We start from the raw sequence: 20,433 nt of genomic DNA, 5'->3' as shown, positions 1-20,433 counted from the left end.
TATATGACTTTTACCAACAGAAGGATGTAAAACATATAATTACCTGCTCTTGCTAGCAATGTGCGAGCAGCTAAATCAAACTTGTGCCTTCTTGTTACTGCTGAGCGACCCCTAGCTGGTGGTCCACTTCCAGAAGCTGCATTCTCTGTATGGTCCAGATTATCAGGGCTACAAGTCAAATTAGAAAGCAACACAAATTTTAAAGAACCACCATAAATAGAAAGCACAGCACAAGCTCATTTTTGTTATTGCATTTTTCTCCAAACAGTACCAAGAATAAAATATATTTATGATAAAACTGAAACATATCTTGTCCTTGGTAAAGCTTCTAAATTATAAATATGTCACACTGCCCTAAGCAGTAATTTTATCTATTTTTTTACTTTATTTATTTTTTAAGTAGGCTCTATGCCCAACATAAAACTTGAACTCATGACCCCCAACATCAAGAGTTGCATGCTCCACTGACTGAGCCAGCCAGGCACCCCTATCTGATTTTGAATTATGCCAACAAGGAAATGATGTTCAATGCATGTTCAAATTCAAATGAGATCAATGGTCTTAACTGAATTCTAAATGATTAAATACTTAAAATTCGAAATGATTGAGAATCCCTGCCTATGAGAAACATATTTCAAAATAAGTTATGAAAATATCCATTGAGCTTGTCAGGAAAAATCTGCATATTACAGAAGACACAGGCCTTGTTAACCAAATGACTTCAAGCGCTACAAAGAAAAATGAAGACTTAAAGTTACAAGAAGCACTAAAGGGGGAAGATTTTAGGAAAAACTATAGAGTATTTTATTACATCTCAACTCAGGCTATGCGTTACCACAGAATTCTTTTTTACAATTTATAAAAAATGGTATATTGTACTAGATATTAAAAACTAAAGAGGAGATGAAAATATAAATCTATATTAAGATTTAGAAGTCTACTTCTATATGCAGTAAGTCAATCTCCAATATTAAAATGAACATTCTATATCACTTATAGGAGATAAAATTATTTTATCAGAACGTTTATTTCAGAAAAAAACTTAAGTTTCCTCTTTTCAGCTTAATTTTATATAAAAATTATTTCCTCTTTTCCATGAAAACATCTATTCAAGTCAAAACCTGTGCTGTCATTTTTACCCTTCACAGAAACGTAAACCTGTAACTGAAATGTCCACCTTCTATCTCTAGTTATCAACTTTACACACCATTAGAAGCATCTATGAAGGGAAATAAATGGGGCACTTGGAAGAATCATTTATACCACATAAAACAGAAATATGGAAATTGGAATCTCACCTTTCACTAAAGCCTTCTTCCATTTCAGCAGCATCAGCTGATGGGATGTCTCCTGGTGACTGCAAATAACAGGGATCATTCGACTTCCCACCACTGCCCAGGACTGCGGCTCCGGGCCTGGCGTCTGCTGTGCTGCCTGACTGGGGCTCCTCCTCATCCTCATGCCCAGGGTGCTCTATCATCCACATGGCAAGGACAGTGATGTTCTGGGCATCAGCCTCTCCTCGAGCACCTGGAGAGGGGAAAAAGAAAAGCAGGATACTGATTTGGGGCAACATAATCAGTTATTCATGGTATCAGTTTATCAGTGTCTGCTGTGATGCCACTCTAACTAAATCTGCTGTTAAAAAGCCTTATGGTCTCTAAAAAACGTATCACCCTCAATAATACCAGGCTTCTCATAGCCACATATACTGATATGTAAAAATGTATCCTACCTGTGGCTTCCATGGCTTTGGCAATCTGCCGAAGAGAGAACCCCATTTCTAGCAAGGGTACTGCAATTGCCGGAGGAGGAGGAGAAGTTGAAAGTCTACTGCTGGGGTCTGACAAGGCTGAGATAAAAGAAAGAGAATAAAAGCCTATGTCACTACATACCATGAGTAAAAAGTGTCCTCACACTATAACTCCCCACTTTCTTAATACTGTACAAATTTAATGAAATGTTCTTCTATGAAGAATTCGTGGGGCATCTGGGTGGCTCAGTCCGTGAAGCGTCCAATTCTTGATTTCTGCTCAGGTCATGATTAACTTGTGATTAAGTTATAGCCAATATGATTAAGTTACAGTTTTTTTAAGGTTTTTCATAAAGCTAACATAAAGTTGCTGAAAAAATTTTAAACGTTTTCTTATTTTGAAATAGTTTACTTACAAACATTTTCAAAGTTAACAGAAATTTGTAAGAATAGTACAGAAGAGTTCTTTCCCCTCTGACCCAGTGGAGAGTAAGTAGCAGACATGATGCTCCAACTCCCCTGATGATGCTGACATATCGAATCCTACAAAGAAGGACACTGCTCTGCACAGCACACCAGGAAAGTCAGGAAATCGACAATGCCAACATCTAATCCAGATCCCATTTTAGTTTCACCAGAAGTCCTAATAATGTTCTTTACAGCAAAGGATCCAATACAGGATCATCCTTGCATTTAGTTTTCATCTCTCTTCCATCTCCTTCAATTACTTTGATACTTTGAAGATTACAGACCAGTTATATGATAGAAAGTCACTCAATTTGGGTTTGTCTGATGTATCTTCATGATTAGATTCAGGTTGTACTTTTTGAAAGGAGTACCACAAAACTGATGCTGCCTTCTACTCACTTAATTCTATTAAGTGGTACATGATTTCAACTTGTCCCATTACTGGTGATGCTAACTTTGATTGCTTGAGTTAAGCTGGTATCTGCCAGGTTTCTTCACTATAAAAGTACTCTTATTTTTTCCCCTTTGTAATAAATATTTGTTGGGAGGAACTATGAGAATATGCAAATATCCCATTCCTCATCAAAGTTAGATTCACTTGCACCCACTGTTTATTGGTTGAATTATGATGATGATGATGGTTGACAAATGAGGATTTCCTAATTCTATCATTGCTTTCAGACTTATCAGTTTCCTTTCTCCAACAGCGTAGGGTTGCAGATTCTCATTGTTTTCATGAGTTATTATATGTTACTATAATTATGATTTTTATTTTGATGCCCCAAATGTCCCAGATTTGGCTAACGGAAGCCCCTTCAATCTGGTTTCCATATCCTTGAGGCATGTGCCCATCATTCTCTGAGCACGTTATCACTTTCTGGTGCAAGCTATTCCAGGCTCATCTCATACTTAACCCTGACATCAGCCATGACTACCAGAAGATCAGGGTTCCCTTTTAGTAAATAATGGTATTTAGAAGACAGGATCTTGGCACTAGGTATGCTTATTGCTACTAAAGCATCACTGCTTCTAGATCCTCTCCGTGGACAGTGCTGATGGAAGCCCTCTGTACTCTGCATGGCCCTGAGCCCTGGTGCCGAGCTATGTGGACATTTCCTCCACAACTTGGACTCCAATACCCTATCCCAGGCCACTCCTACAGACAAGAAGTTTCCCTCACTCCAGTCTGGCTAATACCCCCAATCTGGACAACTACGCCACCCACCTCCCAAATCCTGCTGGCATGAAAGCCTACCTAGCTTGGCCCCACTTAATGTTTTTGAATTGAATTAGGAAGGAAAGAGGGAGAATGACAACTTTCATTTTTGCTTAAAAAATGTCACTACTGCTACAGTGGTAATAGGCCTGATACATCTGATGGACTTCTACTTCTAGCCATGATGGAGTAAGAGAGACTGGATTTACCTTCAACGACTATAACAAGAAATAGAATATATCAAATGATGGTCTGTGGACAATGGACAACAGGTTGTGTAGGACAGTGATTCCTGAGAGAAGGAAATCAAATTAGACAAGGTGTACAACTGCCTCAGCCCATTTTCTGGAGAGAATTTCCAAGATGCAGTTCTGGGAGGGCAAATTCAAGCTAAACTCAGGGGTTATCTGAATTGAAGAGAGAGGAGTAGAGAATTCAAGGTTGCTAGCATTCAAAGGGTAGAATACCAGAAAAAAGAGAGATGTATGGAAAGAAGAGAGCTGCCTGAAAGTGAACCCTCAAGTCTTCGGCTGATGCTAATGCAGCAGCTATCCAGAGCTGGGGAAAGAATCACCAAGAAAGAGCAGGCAGAACAATCCTTGGGGCTTACACAGGGTTGGGAAGAATTTGTGTTATCACAAGCCAGAAAGAAAAAAAACTCTGTGATACACTAGACACTGGGCAGAACATGAAGGAAGGTATTGGTTCAGTGATGGAGAAAAGTTCAGCCAAGGTGAAGGCGGTCCTGCTCCCTCCTAACAAAGCTTAAAAGGAAGCCTTGAGAGAATCACATTATTTGCAAAGTAATTTAACTGTATCTTTTAACAAAGCTGAAGTATATTTAAATAAGTACAAACTATCCAGCACCCATCAAGGTGAAATTCACAATGTCTAATATTCAATAAAAAAATCACCAAACATGGAAAAAAAATACAATTCGAAATGAGTTGAAAAAATGAGTCAATAGAAACAGACCTAGAAATTAGATAAATGATAAGTACAGAAGGATATTAAAACAGGTATAAAGCTGATGCTCATTATTTGTGGACTCCATATTTGAAAATTCATCTACTCATTAAAGTTAATTTATAACTCCAAAATCAATACTCATAGTGCTTTTGCAGTCATTTACATGCACACAGTGACAAAAACATTTCAGTCTCCTGACACATTTGTTCCCAGCTGAGACAGAACAGGTGATGCTCTACATTCTTGTTTTAGCTCTGAGACTGTAAACAAGTCTCCTCTTCGTGATCTATTCAGTGTCATGTGTTTTGCATTTTTGTTCCTTTTGTTGGTGATTTCAAGCATAGTGCTGAAATGCTGTCTAATGTTTCTAAGTCCAAGAAGGCTGTAATATGCCTTATGGAGAAAATATGTGTCAGATAAATTTCATTCAGGCACGAGTTATAGCGTTCTTGGGTCATGAGTTCAATGCTAATGAATCAACAATATATATTAAATAGAATCTTTTTAAATAGAAACACACAAAACAAGGTTATATATTGATCAGCTAACAAAATGTGACCAGAAGTTCACAGAAACCCAGCTTGTATTTCCCTTAGGAGCAACAGTTCAGTTTTCACTAAGTCAGTGTTCACAAACTTCACAGAACATAACTATTCTAACAATGAAAACTGTTATTCCAGGCAGAGAAGGCAGAGAAAAGATTAAGCATGTTAAAAACATAAAGATTAAAAATAAAACCTATATTCAACTTCTAGTTATGAAAATGACAATATCTGAATGGAAAATACACTGGATGAGATTATGAGCAAATCAGACACTGCAAAAGAAAAGATTAATGACCAGAAGACACAACAACGAAAACTACCAACAATGGAAACACACAGAAAAAAGACAGTAAAAAAAAATCAAAGCATTAGTGATCTGTGGGACAACTTAAAGTGGTGTTGGATACACATAACCATAGATACTTAAATGGAGGAATGTGACAGAAAAAAAGTCTGAAAATATAATGGATTAAAAATTTCCAAATTTAGTGACAACTATAAATTCACAGATCCAAGAAGCTCAACAACCCCAAGCACAAGAAGATTGAAGAAAGCTACATCAGGGCAGGTCATAATCAAACTGTAAGCCTAGTGATAAAACACAAAAATCTTAAAAGCACCCAGAGAAACAGGCATATTATACCAAGATTAGTATTATAGAAAATTTACCACTGGAAACAATACAAGACAGAAGATGGTACAGGACCTTAAGTACTGGAAGAAAAAAACTGTCAATCTAGAATTCTATACCCAGTGAAAATATTTTTCAGAAATGAAGGTAAAATAAACTCTTTCAGATATTTAAGAGCCAAAAGAATTCCATCACTAGCAGATCATTACAAGAAATGCTAAAGGGAAAGCAGAAGGAAGTAATACCACATGGAAATATGGATCCACAGAAAGGAATAAAGTATCTCAGACCTGGTAATTATGTGGGGAAATATAAAATACACACTTTAGTTTTCAAATCTCTTTTGTTTACAGCAAAAATAATAACAACGTAGGAGTGCCTGAGTGGCTAAGTTGGTTAAGTGTCCTACTCTAGATTTCAGCTCAGGTCATGATCTCAGGGTCATGAGATCAAGCCCGATATCAGACTCCGTGCTCAGCGGGAAATCTGCTTGAGATTCTCTCTCTCCCTCTCCTACTTCCCCTCCCCCCCACATAAATAAATAGATCTTAAAAAAAATAACAATGTATTATAGGGCTTTATAACATATATATCAGTTAAATGTATAATAAAAGTTCAAAGACTGAGAAAGGCAAAATAAAAGCATACCATTTTTAGAATTTTTTTAATATACATGAAGTGGTATAACATTACTTGAAGATAGCCTATGATAATTAAAGATATCTACACCTGAAAGTTCTCTATAAAAATACAATACAAAGCATAGCTAATAAGCCAACAAAGGCGATAAAATGAAATAATAAAAAATATTAATTTAATCCAAAGAAGGTAGAAAGAGAGGAAAAAAAGAACAAAGAACAGATGACATGAACAGAAAGATGATAAATTTAAACACAACCATACAATTAACACATTAAATGTAAATGGTCTAAACACACCAATTTAAAGGCAGAGAGTATCTTGTTGGATTAAAAAAGCAAGACCCCCCCCCCCAAAAGCAAGACCCAACAACAGGCTGCCTTTATAAAACCCATTTTAAATATAAAGACACAAAAAAAGTTAAAGGTAAAATGATGGGAGAAGACATATGATCCTTACAGTAACTTAAGAAAATAAGAAGTGGCTATATTTATACCAGATAATGCAGATTTAAGGGCAAAGAATGTTACCAGGGGTAAAGGCAGTCATTTCATAATGATAAAGAGGTCAATTCATTAAAAAGACATAAGAATCCTAAATATTTATGGACCTAAAGAGAATCTTAATATACATGAAACAAAAACTAATAAATGAAAGAGGAAATAAACAAATCCACAATTACAGTCAGAGATTTCAACATTACTCTATCAATAATTGATAGAATAAGTAAACCAAAAATCAGTAAAGATAAAGAAGACTTGAAAATAACAATCAACCACCTTGACCTAACCAACAATTTACAGAACACTCCACTCAATAATAGAATGATACACATTTTTTCCAAGTGCACATGGAGTATTTATCAAAACAGACCATATTCTGGGCCATAAAATAAGTCTCAACAAATTTAACAGAATTCAAATTATACAAGATATGTTCTCTGATAACAATGAAATTAAATTAGAAATCAGTAAGAGAGAGATATCTGGATAATTCCTAAATATTTGGAAACAAAATAACATACTTCCAAAGGATCCAAATTGTCAAAGAAGATACCCATGGTAAATCAGCAAGTACTTTAAAGTGAATGAATATGAAAACACAGCATCTCAAAATGTGTGGGTTGCAGCAAAAGCAATGCTTAAGGGAAATTCATAGCACTAAAAATGCCTATATTAGAAAATAAGAAGGGTCTGATAAGACTGATGTAGAGTACACTATTTCTCTCCCAAGTAGCCATAATTCAATCTACAGCTTCAAAATAGAAAAGACAGTTCAGTTTGACAGGACAGACTCCCCCCCTTAATTAAAATCACTGTTTTACCTTCAATGAGACAAAACACAATGCCCAAGTTATCAAGTCCCACATATCAGGAATGCCAAGAGGTTTGGGTGTCATAGTGCATGACAGCACACACACCTGTGCGGTTAGCCGGCCTTGCTGACTGGGAATCGGGAGAAGTTAAGCTTTGCCTCCTTCCTACTTCATCAGAAGGAGAGGTTGGTAACGATGATATTGGAGGAGTCTGTGCACGACGTGTGGGAAGTACAGTGGTAGTTGGGTAACTAGAGAACATTTGCCTTTAAGAAAATAACAATGGTTAGCATAAAAATCCAATTAGAAAATAATATATACATCACAGTCCTCTTCTAGAAGAACATTCAACCTGGAAAACCATATAAGTTAGCTATAGTTTAATGGGGAGGTGAGAAAGACTCCCAATAATTTGAATAATCATCTAATAGGATATTTTTTACTATAAAAGTAGTAATACCATATTATTTCTTCAGCAAAATGCCAGCAACATAGCAGGTGGGGGGAATACAGCAATTAACAAAATAGATTTTTAAAAAATCCCTGCCTTCACGGAGCTTTCCTTCTACTATAATACCAAGATGACAGCAGTATTTTGATAGGCATACAGTAGTTAGAGAATAAAGACTATTAAAGACAGCTAACTTACAGTTACTTCAAACATAAATTTACTAGCTAGCCATGAAATTATTCACATGAATAAAGTAATAGTCTATAGGTAAGTTATGGAGAGAAAAGGTAACTGCCCAGTCAGTCACCCAGCACAACTGAAAAACAGCATATGAATGGTATGCCAGTTGTCTAGAGGGGAATGGCAGGAGAGGCAGCCCCTCAGGCTGAGAAGGCAGATGTTGGCTAAAGAATAAGGTTCAGGAAGATCCTCACTGACTGTTTACTCTTTAGATTTGTCCAACAAAACTAGTAACTTTTTAAGAATCAAAAAAGCACTGTCTACCCAGTGGAATAACTGATACAATGATATTCACAGAGGGGGCAGCTGTTTCCGGATTTTTCTAGTGTTAAATGATGTTTAGCTAGGCAAACACGACTGCAGCTCTAATGTAGTCCCAGCCAACAGTAGGCAAAGGCTGAGAACAAAGGAGGAGTCATGAGGTCTGTGAATGCCTGTGAGAGTAAGGGAATGTTATTTTACCAGTGAATCTCATGCGTGCACAGCACAGCTTGGAAGGCAACGAGGATTAAAAACCGTATTAGAATATCCTATTATTTCTCTCTTCTTTCTTGAACAGAAGTACCTCCTGGAACTGTCACTCAAGTGAGAGAGCTAAGATGTGTGAGGACTGGGCAATGGTAGCCGCCAGGGTGAGTGCTCCTGCCCAAGGCCAGAGCAGTAACTCTCAGTGTGTGAGCTCAAGACCACTGCACCAGAATCATTGGGGACCCTTAATTCAAATGCAAACTGTGTGCCCCATCAGACCTACTGAATGAGACCACAGGGAGATATAGCCAGAGCTTTAAAAAGCCTCCCAGGTGGCTCTTGTGGACACCAAGACTTAAGAAGCATTATGATAATCGCCCCCCCTTCTATGCTCTAAGATGTTAGTCCACACACTGGGAATAATAATAACCTGTCAATTTAGGGAAGTGGGGAAAGAAAGAAGAAAAAGGGATACTAACCATTCTACTGCCCTTTATTTCACTTAAGCCCTAGTTAAGGGAGCTCACAAAATAGTCCCTTCCTAACAATTTTCTCTCACAATTTTTCATTTTGTGTATATACCTGGCAAACTGAAGCAAAAAGAAACTTAAACATTACTTGGAATTTACAAACCTACTAAAATAGGGTTGGCTGAAGAAGTATCATAAGACATGCTCTTTCATTTGAGTAGACCTGTTTGATCTTACAATAAGAATAAAAGTATAATTAAGAAATTATGCTTAAAAGGAAAATAACCTGAGAAAATTATTTCCATGGAAGTGAGCTCTATCTTGAGGCTCTAATATTCAATACGAGCATTTACTTTTTGAGGAAAAAAATATTCAAAAGCCTAGCCCCCACCCCCCCCAAAAAAAAAGAAAAGAAAAAAGAAAGAAAGAAAGAAGGAAAGAAGATTATTATAAGGAGATAGACTGCTAGAGTATCTGATTGTCAGTAGCACTGTCAGGGTGATAGGTCTGGGACCACCACTAAAATGACTGTGAGACTTTGAGCAAGTTATTAAACTTCTGAGGGACATTCCCAACTTCAGCAAAATGGATTTGACTCTATGATCTCTTAGGTTCCTTCCAGCTCTAGAACGCTTTTAGTTGGGCACATTCTTTATAAGAGAACGACTGTGTGATCAGAATCACAGACATCAATATGGCACAGGTTAAAGGTCAACCTCCCTACCTGAGAAGACTTAGTGGCATCACTCCTGGGGATTCAGATGCAGGTACTGTTTCTGTGTCAGTGACTGGAGTGGTCGCAGTTGTGGTGTCCTCCAGCGAGCTGCTCATAAAGGACGTTGTGCTCGAGGCGGATGGGCTAGTGGTAACTGGTGTCTGTGCCTGTTGGGCTTGATCACTTTCTTCAGCTTGTTGATCAATCTCTGTAAATCAAGGTAAATAATAATAAAGTATTAAGGATTTGTTTCTTCACAAGTAACATGTGAATGGAAAACTTTTTACATTTAATTTGAAAAGTTTCCAAATATATTTCGTAAGTACCAATTTCTATGAAATATTTTTTTAATTTCTTGCATATCTACATCCTTGTATTCACTACTGTACCCATTATTATAAACTCTACAGATAATAAGGTAACAAGCTTTTGCGATTACTCATTTTTTAGAGAAGGTTCTCTTAAAAACAAAAAAGTCTCACTTTTGCTTGTAAGATTTGGCTAGAGCTTCTCTGCTGATATCTAATCACTAAAACTGTGTTTCCTTAGCACTTTGATTTTGATGCCTATCTTTAGTCTTCAAACATACAGATGAAGACATGTAAATACATACATACAAATACAATACAAAATTAGACAGAAACCCCATGCTCTAAACAGGGCAATGCCTCACAAAATAAACTACTCCCAAGAGTTTTTAAAAAATTAATTAAAATGTCTAAGAGCTTACAAAGTATTTATAAATTTTTTTCTTATCTGATAAGGGAGCTTACAAATAAACATAATATCAAGATAGCAGTGGGGCGCCTGGGTGGCTCAGTCAGTTAAGCATCCAACTCTTGATTTTGGTTCAGGGTCATGATCTTGGGGTCATGAGAGCAAGCCCTGCCTCTCGCTCCATGCTCAGCAGGGAGTCTGCTTCCCCTCTCCCTCTGCCTTTTGCCCCCGCCCCCTGCCACTTGTTCTCTCTCTAAAATAAAATCTCAAAAAAAAAAAAAAAAGCACTTGCCACAAAGATAGCTCATTCTATTAGGGTTGCCAAATTGCCACATGCCTTCATGATCATGATCTTAATACTCCAATTCGTATACAATATGCACTTCTCTCTGCCTATTTACTGTCTAAGCTATGAAAGGAAGAAAGGGAGTAAGGGAAAAGGGAAGGAAGGAGGAAGAGCAAGGGAAGAAAGAAAAAAAGAACTGAAGTTCCATGAGGACAAGGGACTTTGTTTTGTTCAGTGCCGGCTCCCCAGAACCAAGATGAGTACCTGGCACATAACAGACACGCAATAAACATTTACTGAATATATCTCATTTTTATCTCAGAATTCATATTATCCCGAAAGCTGAAGATAAAATAAGGTTTTTTTCCCAACAATACAGAATCTATAAAAGTAGTACTTTAAAATGTCTCTGAGAAGTTATCAGAATAATATTTTGAACCAGATCAATAAATATTTGAGTACTTTTTGTGGCATGAGTTAAGTTTTACAAAATGCAATATAATTAGTAAGTTCTATGCTTGTGTAGGTTTAAGATAGAAAATTATAAGTAGACAGATAATTATTAATATAAAAGAAACAAAAAAGAACTGTTTGCCTTACAAAGGAAAAACAATGTGAAAACTGCTTTGGCCAAAAAAATTTTTTATAAATCACTTATGGAATATATCATATCTGACACTGTAAATAATTTCAACAACACAAAAGGAAAAAAAAAGCAGATAACATACCTTGCTTAATTTTGCCCCCAAACTGGTCTTCCAAGAGCCCATGGACCACTAATTTATAGATCATGGCTTGAGCCCGCTCCAGATCAGCTAACCCCAACGCTCTCTTTATGGGTGACCGCATGACTGCTCGCTTCACCATGTGTCGCATCAAGAACTGCAAGGCCGCACGCATCTCCACATCTTCATGAACAACTGGAGAGCTTGCACAGTCTGAGTTATGGCCATTTTCAGCCAGCACTTTTGGTATCAGCAACAGCTCAGCATATTTACTACAGCCAAGAAGAGCACTAAGTGATTTCATAGCACCAAGGTAGAGATAGGACAGCTGGACTGCTCGGATTTCCGACTGGGCTATGTCATGGTTTCTGGATATGTGTTCGTGATTTTTTCTTTTTCCTTCTGCGACCTGATGTTGGGATTCCACACTGGGCAGTGCTGAATCTAAAGAAAAGGAAGCTATTTCGCTGTCTGATTTGGAGGCTGTGGTTCCCTGACTTTTGACATCATCAGACATTAAGCCTGCTCGCATATCTACGGCAGATTCACTCTCGGTTTTCTGCTCCACGTCCCCTTTCTCCTCAGATTCATGTCGGTGTTTCTTTTCATGTCGCTTGGTGCTCTGTTTGCCCATGTCTTCGTGAATACCAGTCAGATACGTGAGGTCCAGCAACACAGAAGCCGTCAGGCCTCGGAATCGCGCCACATCAAAAGGCAGTGGTTCACAGGGTTCCAGATTATACAATGGAGTATCACTAGGCGACCAAAAAGTTGGGAAGCTTTAATAAAGATCAGAATGACACAGGAAGAAGCAAGTGAGGGATAGACAGGAGGAAGGTACAGAAAATAATGTAAAAAAAATTAAGATGCCTCATGTACACAGTACAAAGAATAATTTACACAAACTAGAGAAAACATTACAGAGAGAAAAATGAGTCTTTTATGAGAAAATAGGGAGATGTGATGACAAGTGCAAAAGCAATGAGATGTGCATGTATTTTCAAGTCAGAATATTCACTAAGTCTCCACGGCAACCTTTCAACCCTGCCATCATAGTGTGAAAACAGCCACTGAATACCTAAATGAATGGGTGTGGCTGTGTGACATTATTTACAAAAACAAGAGGTGGGCCAGATGTAGTTTGCTATCCCTGACGTAAGCTATTTGAAAAGTTGTATAACAAAGTTCACTTATTATGTGGGTAATGACTATAACCTATTCTAGAGGTTCCAAGACTTTGTTGTCATTTAAAAGATTACCTTGTAGTCTTCAATTAATGCTTCTAATTTGTAGCTACTGTTAGATTCTAAAACAGTACTGCCTTCAAAGAATACTTAAGAACTACTGTCTTAGATACTGTCCCATGTCATATTAACACTAGAGAGGAATCACTTTAGGAAGTATAATAGTTACATATTATGATTAATAAATCACATTTTCAAATGAGGCAACTATGAAGAATCATTAGATAAGTGAGTCCCCTTATCAATGAAGATACTTGATGCATTTCCTTTGAAACATGAAGTTTCCATTTCACACAAATCCTATGTGATTGCAAACACATCTAAATGCTTTTAAGTATATAGTTTGTGTCATATAAATGCAATTTCCATATCTACCCAAAATACTGCACACTGAGGGGATAAAAATATGTGCTTAAAAAAAAAAAAAAGCAAGAGTACCTAATATCACAGTTAATCCAAAACTTAATTTTAGTCACTCAAATGTTCCTGCCTACATTCAAAGCCCACCTACACAAAATGTAATTGACAAATCTGCTGGCTGGCTTTTTTCTATCCCAGTGTGTAATGGAAATGATCAAAAAGCAAGCAGCCAAATGAAAAACAGAAAGACAGATCCCAGTTAAACCTAAATAAGTGAGCTTACCATTTCTTCACAAAACAAAACAAAACCCATATATTTTATAAACCACTAGTATTCCAGGGAACATGGGTTTGAGATATATTCCTTTATGAAATCATAGTACTCATACCCAGCTGTATGAAAAAAAAATTTTTTTTAAACTGGCAGCTCAACTAAAATAGTTACTCACTGTCCATAGGCAATGGCCCATTTCACCATTAAATACTCGTTTGCTAAAAGTGTAACTCAACAGATCATACCTGATGGTAATTTCTGCTTCATCCCATTGGACCTTGGCAGACGTGCTGCCCTCTTTGACCACTCCCAGCAGCGTGGCATGGCGCCCAGTTTGCTTGTGAACACACCGACCTCCAACTCTAAGACCAGCATCAACTCCTCCTATCACTGCCAGCACAGGCCACACCTCTATGCAAAGGGTCCTCAGCTGCGGCTCTGAGAGGTCAGCAAGGCCATGTCTATTATGTTTACCTTTCTCTTCCTCTTTGCTCTCCTTCTCCTCTCTCATTTCATTTTCCTCTCGGCTTTGAACCGAGCGGCTTTTCTTTAGCTTCTGACCTGACTCTTTAATACAAATCTTAATTTTATGCAGCCTTTCCATCATTTTTTTGTTAATGCAGTAAGTCCAACGGTCTGTTCGGTGAAGGATACGGATAAGCTGAATAGTGGCCTCCGCCAGCACTGCTGCTACTGGACTACAAATAGGGTCTCCTGGAAGTAAGTCTCGTGGTGTGCCACGCATTTGCATATCACAAATTTTCACCTAGAAGGAAAAAAGCCGGCAAATGTGTGATATTAATAGTTCTCCTAAACTACTGGTCACTATAAATTCTAGCACATGTAATCCCATGTTGAACTAGTGTCTGGTCTCCTAATATATGTATATTATACCACTGGCTGCTGATAAGGAGTGAGCAAATATTACAAATTTATTAAGTTAGTAGCAATATGGTCCTCTGAAAAACAAGCTGCCCTGTCATTTAAACTTCCTCCTATAGCCTGTGAATATCAGAGCTGTTGTGGCCACCCAAAAGATGGGTTTAGACAAGCTGTATGTGACTGATTCCATTTACTCCAAAAAAAAAAAAAAGAAAAAAGTCTTGAGAATCTGTTCACTCTCATCCTTAAGACAAGTCCTGAGGCCATCTTACAACTGTTCAATAGGCACAAAGATAAAATTACAAGTCTAGATAACTGGGGTATTTTCAATCTACACACATTTCAAATAAGACCCTAAGGTTAAAAGAAGAGCAAGACATGGGTTCAGGGGCGCCTGGGTGGCACAGCGGTTAAGCGTCTGCCTTTGGCTCAGGGCGTGATCCCAGCGTTCTGGGATCGAGCCCCACATCAGGCTCCTCTGCTGGAAGCCTGCTTCTTCCTCTCCCACTCCCCCTGCTTGTGTTCCCTCTCTCGCTGGCTGTCTCTATCTCTGTCAAAATAAATAAAATAAAATGTTAAAAAAAAAAAAAAAAAGAAGAGCAAGACATGGGTTCAAATCTTAACTCTGCATAATCTTGGGAAAATTATTTAATCTCACTAAACCTCAGCTTTTTCATCTGAAAAAAACTGCATTAATAATTAATATCTGCCTCTTATGGTTATTTTAAAGGTTAAATGAGACTATGCATATAAAGTACTTATTAGTACAGTGCCAGATACACAGTAGATTGTTCAAAAATATGTTAATTACCATTAATATCGTTTTTATCACAGACTGTGAAACTTATCAGAAAAGGCTTCTGGGCAGAATAAATTGGTTGATACGCAGACCAAGGTTGAATTAATTTCTTCAAGGTTCACAGATGTTGGGGAGCAAGAGGCCATCATTTTGCATAGAACACAGCAGAGCCTAGTTTGGGCTGAGAGAATATCACCGGGGAAAGGGTGGTATTTCCCCAGTACTGCAGGTACTGACTGGCTTGTCTCTTACTTCATCTCCAGTTTTGTTGACTACTTGCTCAAGAGGCAGTTTCCCCTCTCTTATGAATTGCTAGCTTAAAATTATACCACCTTGCCGATTTTTAAAACATATTTAAAAACATATAATAAAAGGTAACTTTTATGGTTAGGAATGATCAAGTCTAGCACTTCCACCGTAGAAATATGACAGCATGAAAACTTTGTACTACAAAATAAGTAGAAATTCTGGAGACCAGAGCTCGTTGACACTACATCCTCAAATGAAAGGATGTGATAGAAAACAAATCCACCCATCAGCACAGGGAGACCACAAAGAAATTTGTCTCTGCCTGGGTGTTAGATGAGGAGGAAAAAAAGTTTTTAGTGAGAAGGTATCTCTTTAATACTGTCTTCCTGAAGGTTTAGGGTTCAAATTTACACCATCTATAAGGTATAAGGACCCCCTCAGCTGAATGTACCTCAGGTTCCCCATCACAACTAGAACTTCCATTATTCAGCTAATGGTATCTAATTACATTTAAGATTATTTCTCGATCTCCTATACGCACAACTACCAATGAACCAGATTATTCCTAAACTGTTTCCTATAATTCCTATAACTGAAAGGAATTATTACATTCAAATTGCCAAAGTATCAAATAGTGTCTTAATGAAGAGTAAAGGCACTTTCTGAAAGTAATCTAACTTTCTAGGAGAGTAAAGTACCTAAGCCAGTACTTTAATGGTAGAAATAGCTTATTCTACTTATAAACTCTATCAGATCCTAACAAATATTAATTTAAAAAAAGACAGATATTCTTTACACTTAAGTATAAAGGTCTGACGTTTCGTTACCTTTTCCCCTGGGTTGCTACTATAGAACATTACACACGGGTACAACTCTGCTGCATCCACATCTTCAAAAGCTAATTTGGGCTCCTATAGTGTGGCAGGGGCGATAAAAAGAAATAAGAATTTTTTTTTTAATGTATAATATCCAATCACATTAAGATTCAAAGCTTTTACGAGCCAGAACACAATTTCCAAGAACAAATCTCAAATAACATTGCTAACCATGAAAATCCCACATATAACAAATGATCCCAATTTATTCATCTGCTTCGTAAGTCTGACTGGGATTTTATAATCTTTCTGTTGTTTGTTTGGTCCTGGTAAATACTAAAAGAACCGAAAGGTATTAGAGTAAAAGCAGAGAAGAGCGGATAATCTATAAACTAAATAACTGAGTTGAGTATAAATAAAAACAAGAAAACATGCAATGCTTGTGAATGAGTTTCAGTACCTCTCCGTTTTTCCCAAAGGAAATGGTCCTGGCTTCCATGTCTAGCACACAGGTAATGAAATCTCCTTGAGTAAAGCTGGACAACGTCAGAGTCTGTTCTCCATTGTGATAGAGGTTGCCACTGTAGGCCCGGTAGAGCCACATATCCGAGGTAGTACGGTGGTTAAAGTCATGTACTGGCCAGCGAGAAACTCCGACACATGTGCCTTCATTACCTCTGTTTTCCTTCACAATGTAAAACTAAAATGAAAGTGGTAATGTTCACTAATATCCAAAAAACCTTAGATACTATTAATTGCATAAATCAATACTGGGGAATATGCTCATAAACAACATTGGTGCATTTATGGGAATATGGTAAGCTTATTTCCAGCCTAAGTGAAAATAACATACAAACGAAACAATTTCATCATTTTATAACAATTTTATTTTATTTTTTACTTTTATTTTTTTTAAGATTTTATTTATTTGACAGAGAGAAAGACAGCCAGTGAGAGAGAGAACACAAACAGGGGGAGTGGGAGAGGAAGAAGCAGGCTCCCAGCGGAGGAGCCTGATGTGGGGCTCGATCCCAGAACGCTAGGATCATGCCCTGAGCCAAAGGCAGACGCTGAACAACTGCGCTACCCAGGCGCCCCCCATTTTATAACAATTTTAAAACAAATGTAATCTCTACCTGTAAAACATTGAGAGTAACATTTGAGTACTGATGAGTACTTATTTAGAGTAACCTTGAATGCTTTAAATAATTTTAGCTTATATTTCAATTATGAAGCTGAAGAAGTATGTCCAGTCCAGAAAATCATTAATGGAAAGCTTCAGTTCTTTACAAATTTTCTAACTACTCTTTTTTTTTTTTTAATAATTTTTATTTTGTTATATTAGTCACCATACAGTACACCCCCAGTTTTTGATGCAATGTTCCACAATTCATTATTTGCATATAACACCCAGTGCACCATGCAATATGTGCCCTCCTTAATACCCATCACCGGCCTATCCCAATCCCCCACCCCCCTCCCCTCTGAAGCCCTCAGTTTGTTTCCCAGAGTCTACAGTCTCTCACGGTTCATTCCCCCTTCTGTTTACCCCCCCCTTCATTCTTCCCTTCTCTTTTATGTATATTTCTTTTTTTTTTTTTTTTTTAAGATTATTTATTTATTTGACAGAGATAGACAGCCAGCGAGAGAGGGAACACAAGCAGGGGGAGTGGGAGAGGAAGAAGCAGGCTCCCAGCGGAGGAGCCCGATGTGGGACTCGATCCCGGGACACCGGGATCACGCCCTGAGCCAAAGGCAGCCGCCTAACGACTGCACTACCCAGGCGTCCCTGTATATTTCTATGCAGAGAAGAGTTAATATAGCAGGCCTGAAGCTGCCTTTTTTTTTTTTTTTTGGACAGGGAGAGAGGGGTGGGGAGGAGCAAAGGGGAAGGAAGAGAAAGTTAGAGGAAGAATCTTAAGCAGACTCCATGCCCAGCACAGAACCCAGCATAGGGCTTGATCTCACAACCCTGAGATCATGACCCGAGCTGAAATCAACCGTCAGATGCTTAACCAACTGAGCCACTCAGGCGCCCCAAGACTGCTATATTTAAAAAGCCTGCTTGTAACATTGGCCCTTGGCTAGTTTCTGGGAATTCAACTGGTAAACAGTTTCCTACAGTGATACAAAACCTTCCCTAAGCGATAAGGGTAGCTCACCAGGCATACAGTGTTTGAACAATACGGTTTATGCTGAAACCTGCTTTCCTCCTGGGAGTCTGGAATTTTGGTATATTCGAGGCAGAGAATACCTTCATGACGAGACCCTGGTAAAAATCTTGGGTACTAAGTCTCTAGTGGGCTTCCCTAACACACTAACATACATGCTGCTGTACTTGGTTGCTGGGACAAGAGCATATTCCATGTGACCCCGCGTGGGAGGGAGAGAACATAGAGTAGCACGCACATGGATTCCTCCAGATTCCACCTTGGTCTTTTCCCCTTTTATCCAGCTTTGAGTCCTTACTCAAGGACTCAAGGACGGTTACAATAAATCTTAGTCATAAGTACAACTATATGCTGAGTCCTATTGAGTTCTACCAAATCTTTGAATATAGGGGTGACCTTGGGAACCTTCAACACAGTAGTGGCAACAAGAAGATTCATTAGAACTGACTCATTAAAATATAGGTACAGTGTTATTTGGAGAAAAAAGAGTGAGATAGAAGTGGGAAAAAAAACTATGGCATCTGGTGGCTAAGGAGTTACACGTGCTATGAAACAGCAGGTGAACTGCTATCTGTTGGGAGAGATAAAAGTTACCTATGGAACTCAAAAATAATAGAGCCGACCATAGAAGAGTTAGCTCACTGGCTCCCATGACTGCTTTTGGCCTTGCAGTCAGCGTAAAATTTGTGATGTTCTCTCTTGTGGGTGGGAAAACAAAGGGCCCCAAACATCCCTACCAATGGGCTTTGGATGGGCAAAGAATAAAAATTAATTTGCAGTTGTCTTTCCTCTGGGGGGGTAGGGGAGGCGAAGAGTTCAAATCTCCCTGAAGGTGAGTTCTGCGTAGACCAAAAATATTAGAACTGTGTGCTGTGCTTTGCTCCAAGTAAGAGGAACAGAAGTTAAATCAGTTTCCAGAGCTGGAACAAATCCTTAAATAAAAAAAAAAAAAGAAAAAAGGGAAAGAAAATAAAATAGAAACACCTCTCCAGTTATTTTCTTTAGCCTAGATGCTTCCACTGCTGTAGCAGTGCCCCTGACCCAAACAATTACCCTAAATTTACTGCTAGGACTTTGAGTAAACTTGAAACCTGAAGGGGAAAAGTTTTAAATTTTTAAATTAAAAAAAAAACCAGCTTTGTTTTGTGGCTATTGCATCTAGATGTATGATAAAAATTGATGTAAAATGCTAAAGGCTTACAACTTCACAAATGCTAAGGGATCGTCCTGATCAGGGAAAGCTGCAAAGGAAAAAATATTAGGGAGACTCAACTTCCTTGTTTTTTGCCACCAGTGGGTAAATTTAAACTCTTTTGAGTATCAGAAACAAAATAAGTTTCCATAACTGATGATTTTTTGCTATGATTTTTGCTTATTGGAGCCTCTGAAAAAAAACGGAGGCAACATATAAAGAGTGATAATCTCCAGACAGAGATACACAGACATACCTTCAGAGTTTTAAAAAGCAGTCTTTACTTGCCATTGAGATCATCAGTAAAATCCGATGTCTGACTTTTAGAGGCTAATGATTTTCTAGCCTAAAGTGCATATTTTTGACTGGCTAAATTTGGACTCGAAGACTGACAAGGCAAAAGGAGCCTAGAAAAACCTTGCTTGTCACCTGGAGAAACACAGTTTGGTCTGACAGCCTCTAGGCTTCATTGCTGCCAAAAAAGTTGCTAGCTTTTTAGAATCCTGAATTTACAGATTCTAATTGTCTGAACCCGACTCTAAGCTAAAATGCGATACTGTCCTCCGTGGGCCATTTCAACCCCACATGAGCTGCGCTCAATTTAAAAGCAGGAACTGGCCCAAGAACAAAACTCAAATTCTGGGACTGTTGCAGATTTAGGACTCCTCTGTGGGGCCACAAACTCTGAAAACATCATAGATTCTGGCTGGACTGTCTGGGTCACTTGCAGATGCCCCTAGGAAAGGGCTTGTCTTCGATGGAACCACCAAATTTTGAGCTAACTGGCTCCACATTTCTGTCACAGAAACTGATTACAATCCTCTAGCCTGCGATTCCTG

The 20,433-nt window shown here is 38.1% G+C and overlaps 1 protein-coding gene across 1 annotated transcript in view; it reads right to left on the bottom strand.

Moving 5' to 3' along the window:
- The window catches only part of HERC1 (HECT and RLD domain containing E3 ubiquitin protein ligase family member 1), a 166,055-nt gene that overhangs the window by 44,531 nt on the left and 101,091 nt on the right, over positions 1-20,433 (bottom strand). Inside the window, exons 35-43 of the mRNA XM_040643136.1 lie at positions 16,692-16,931; positions 16,244-16,327; positions 13,732-14,252; positions 11,612-12,387; positions 9,890-10,088; positions 7,642-7,802; positions 1,736-1,852; positions 1,299-1,530; positions 44-168 (exon numbers count right to left, since the gene is read on the bottom strand). Coding sequence (XP_040499070.1) covers positions 44-168; positions 1,299-1,530; positions 1,736-1,852; positions 7,642-7,802; positions 9,890-10,088; positions 11,612-12,387; positions 13,732-14,252; positions 16,244-16,327; positions 16,692-16,931 — 2,455 coding nt within the window. The remainder of the gene's footprint in view (positions 1-43; positions 169-1,298; positions 1,531-1,735; positions 1,853-7,641; positions 7,803-9,889; positions 10,089-11,611; positions 12,388-13,731; positions 14,253-16,243; positions 16,328-16,691; positions 16,932-20,433) is intronic.

This window comes from Ursus maritimus, unplaced genomic scaffold (genome assembly GCF_017311325.1).
Source record: "Ursus maritimus isolate PB19 unplaced genomic scaffold, ASM1731132v1 scaffold_27, whole genome shotgun sequence".
NCBI classification, from domain to species: Eukaryota; Metazoa; Chordata; class Mammalia; order Carnivora; family Ursidae; genus Ursus; species Ursus maritimus.
The sequence above is the reverse complement of the archived record's forward strand: the minus strand, read 5'-3'. Positions and strand labels throughout refer to the sequence as shown.